The sequence below is a fragment of the Prunus dulcis genome, unplaced genomic scaffold, assembly GCF_902201215.1.
Source record: "Prunus dulcis unplaced genomic scaffold, ALMONDv2, whole genome shotgun sequence".
NCBI classification, from domain to species: Eukaryota; Viridiplantae; Streptophyta; class Magnoliopsida; order Rosales; family Rosaceae; genus Prunus; species Prunus dulcis.
In genome coordinates, this window is record NW_023010034.1 from 45,477 (window position 1) to 47,169 (window position 1,693).

Below are 1,693 nucleotides of genomic sequence, written 5' to 3' on the forward strand. Positions count from 1 at the left end.
TGGAAAGTGTTCCACTCCATCACCACAGACTGGTGCTTCCATTTCACCCCGTTCTGTATGAATGCCTGGGAAGGGTTCTACTCCATCAGCTGGAACTTCAGTGTCCATTTTAGGTGCTGCTGTAGTCGTACTAGTAGGTTCATTTACGGGTGACAAATCATTCTGCCCTCCGTCATTCATCTGGGCAGTACAGACTTCCTCATGGGCTTCTCCACCATAATTTTTTTTTAACTCCTCCATCTCCAACTTCAAATAATGTTCGACTTCAGCAATTTTTAGGGTCAAATCCCGAATAGCCTTTTTATTTCTGTCACACTTGTTCTCATGCTTCAAACAGTTCTTCTGTACAATAGCTTCCAAGTCACGAACTCTGTTCCTAAGCCCCCGATTTGAACTACGTAGCTTAGCCAACTGATCCTTCGTGCTGCGTAATTGATGCTTCAAACTGCGAACGTCATTAACAGACCCTTTGGCCTGCATACAGTTATAATGCAACAGTTACAAAGCTTACAAAAAACCACGAAACTATTTCCACTTCATTCCTATCGTATTCGCTATATTTTCACAACATTGGAAAAAGATCATGCTCACCTTAGAAGAGGAGGGAAGGGTGGCTGTTTCCTCAACATCCGCGTCTTTTTCTTCACTAGAAGTGCCGGTTTTTTCTTTCGGCCTCATCCCCAAATAATTCAACCATTGGTTCTTCGTTGTCATCATCACCCCAACTCCAGTAAGGTTGTTGCTTCTCAATATCTGTTGGCCGGAGAAGTTGCACATCAACCTCCAATTGAAACACAAAAAAAAAAAAAATAAGTTAACTTTGTACTTTTTCCTAATCATAACATCACTGATACAAACAGATCTAACCTCAAAGTTTTCAAAAACCTGACTCATAACCTCCCGAAAACGGGCCACCGTGTTGCTCCTCCAATGTAATATTCGAGGGATGTGCCTATTGTCTTCATGGACCGTGAAATGCAATGCTTCCAAAGCTGGGAACACTTCAAAGGCCCAAATCTGTTCACAACATTGAAACATCAATATATGTAAATGTATTTGAATCAAATAGTTAATTGCTGGATATGTGTTCACCTGAAGAGCGAAGCCAAACCCCCTTATGATGTACTCTCTTGGTCTACCACTTCGCATTCTTGTCTGCGTTCTCTTTCCACTTTGTTTGGGCATTTTTCTTTTTTGGGGCACTTTGACTCGTTGGTATTCAGCAGAAACGGCCCTCAACAGTGAAGCATTTGTCATTGCATATGACACTGCGCCCCATGGATACTTGTCAAACTCCTCTAGGTCTTCAGCCAACTTCAAATAGCGCATTTCAATAAGCACATGCTTTTCAGTACCCAATAGAACAAAATTGGCAAAATAGACCATTCCAAGCTTTAACGCATCCTCATCATCTGTGCGCTCGATGAAGGCGGTGTGTAGGTCCAAAAGGGTGGCAGGTTTATTGGTGCTGAAGTATTTTCGCTTCAACGAGCAATTTTCATTTGTCGCCTTCGGAATGAAAGGGAGCTTTACGAACCTTAGCCCAGTGATGAGGCAAAATTGTTGGGCTGTGAATTGTATCAACTTGTTACCCACAATGAATTTTATCCCGTTCACCTGTGTAACTGTCTTAGGATCAGCCTTCCTCATCAACAGGCCGTGGACAATTTGTGAATTCCACTTCAGGTCCTCT

At 42.5% G+C, this 1,693-nt stretch overlaps 1 protein-coding gene across 1 annotated transcript; it reads right to left on the minus strand.

The window, feature by feature from the left end:
* Positions 1-423: 423 nt before the first annotated feature.
* On the minus strand, positions 424-1,165 carry LOC117612625. The gene is made up of 4 exons (XM_034341304.1): positions 1,093-1,165; positions 868-1,017; positions 592-781; positions 424-474 (listed from the first exon to the last, which is right to left on the minus strand). The coding sequence occupies exons 1-3, from the start codon at positions 1,147-1,149 to the stop codon at positions 647-649; spliced, it is 342 nt and encodes a 113-aa protein (XP_034197195.1). The 5' UTR covers positions 1,150-1,165; the 3' UTR covers positions 424-474; positions 592-646.
* Between the last annotated feature and the right edge of the window lie 528 nt (positions 1,166-1,693).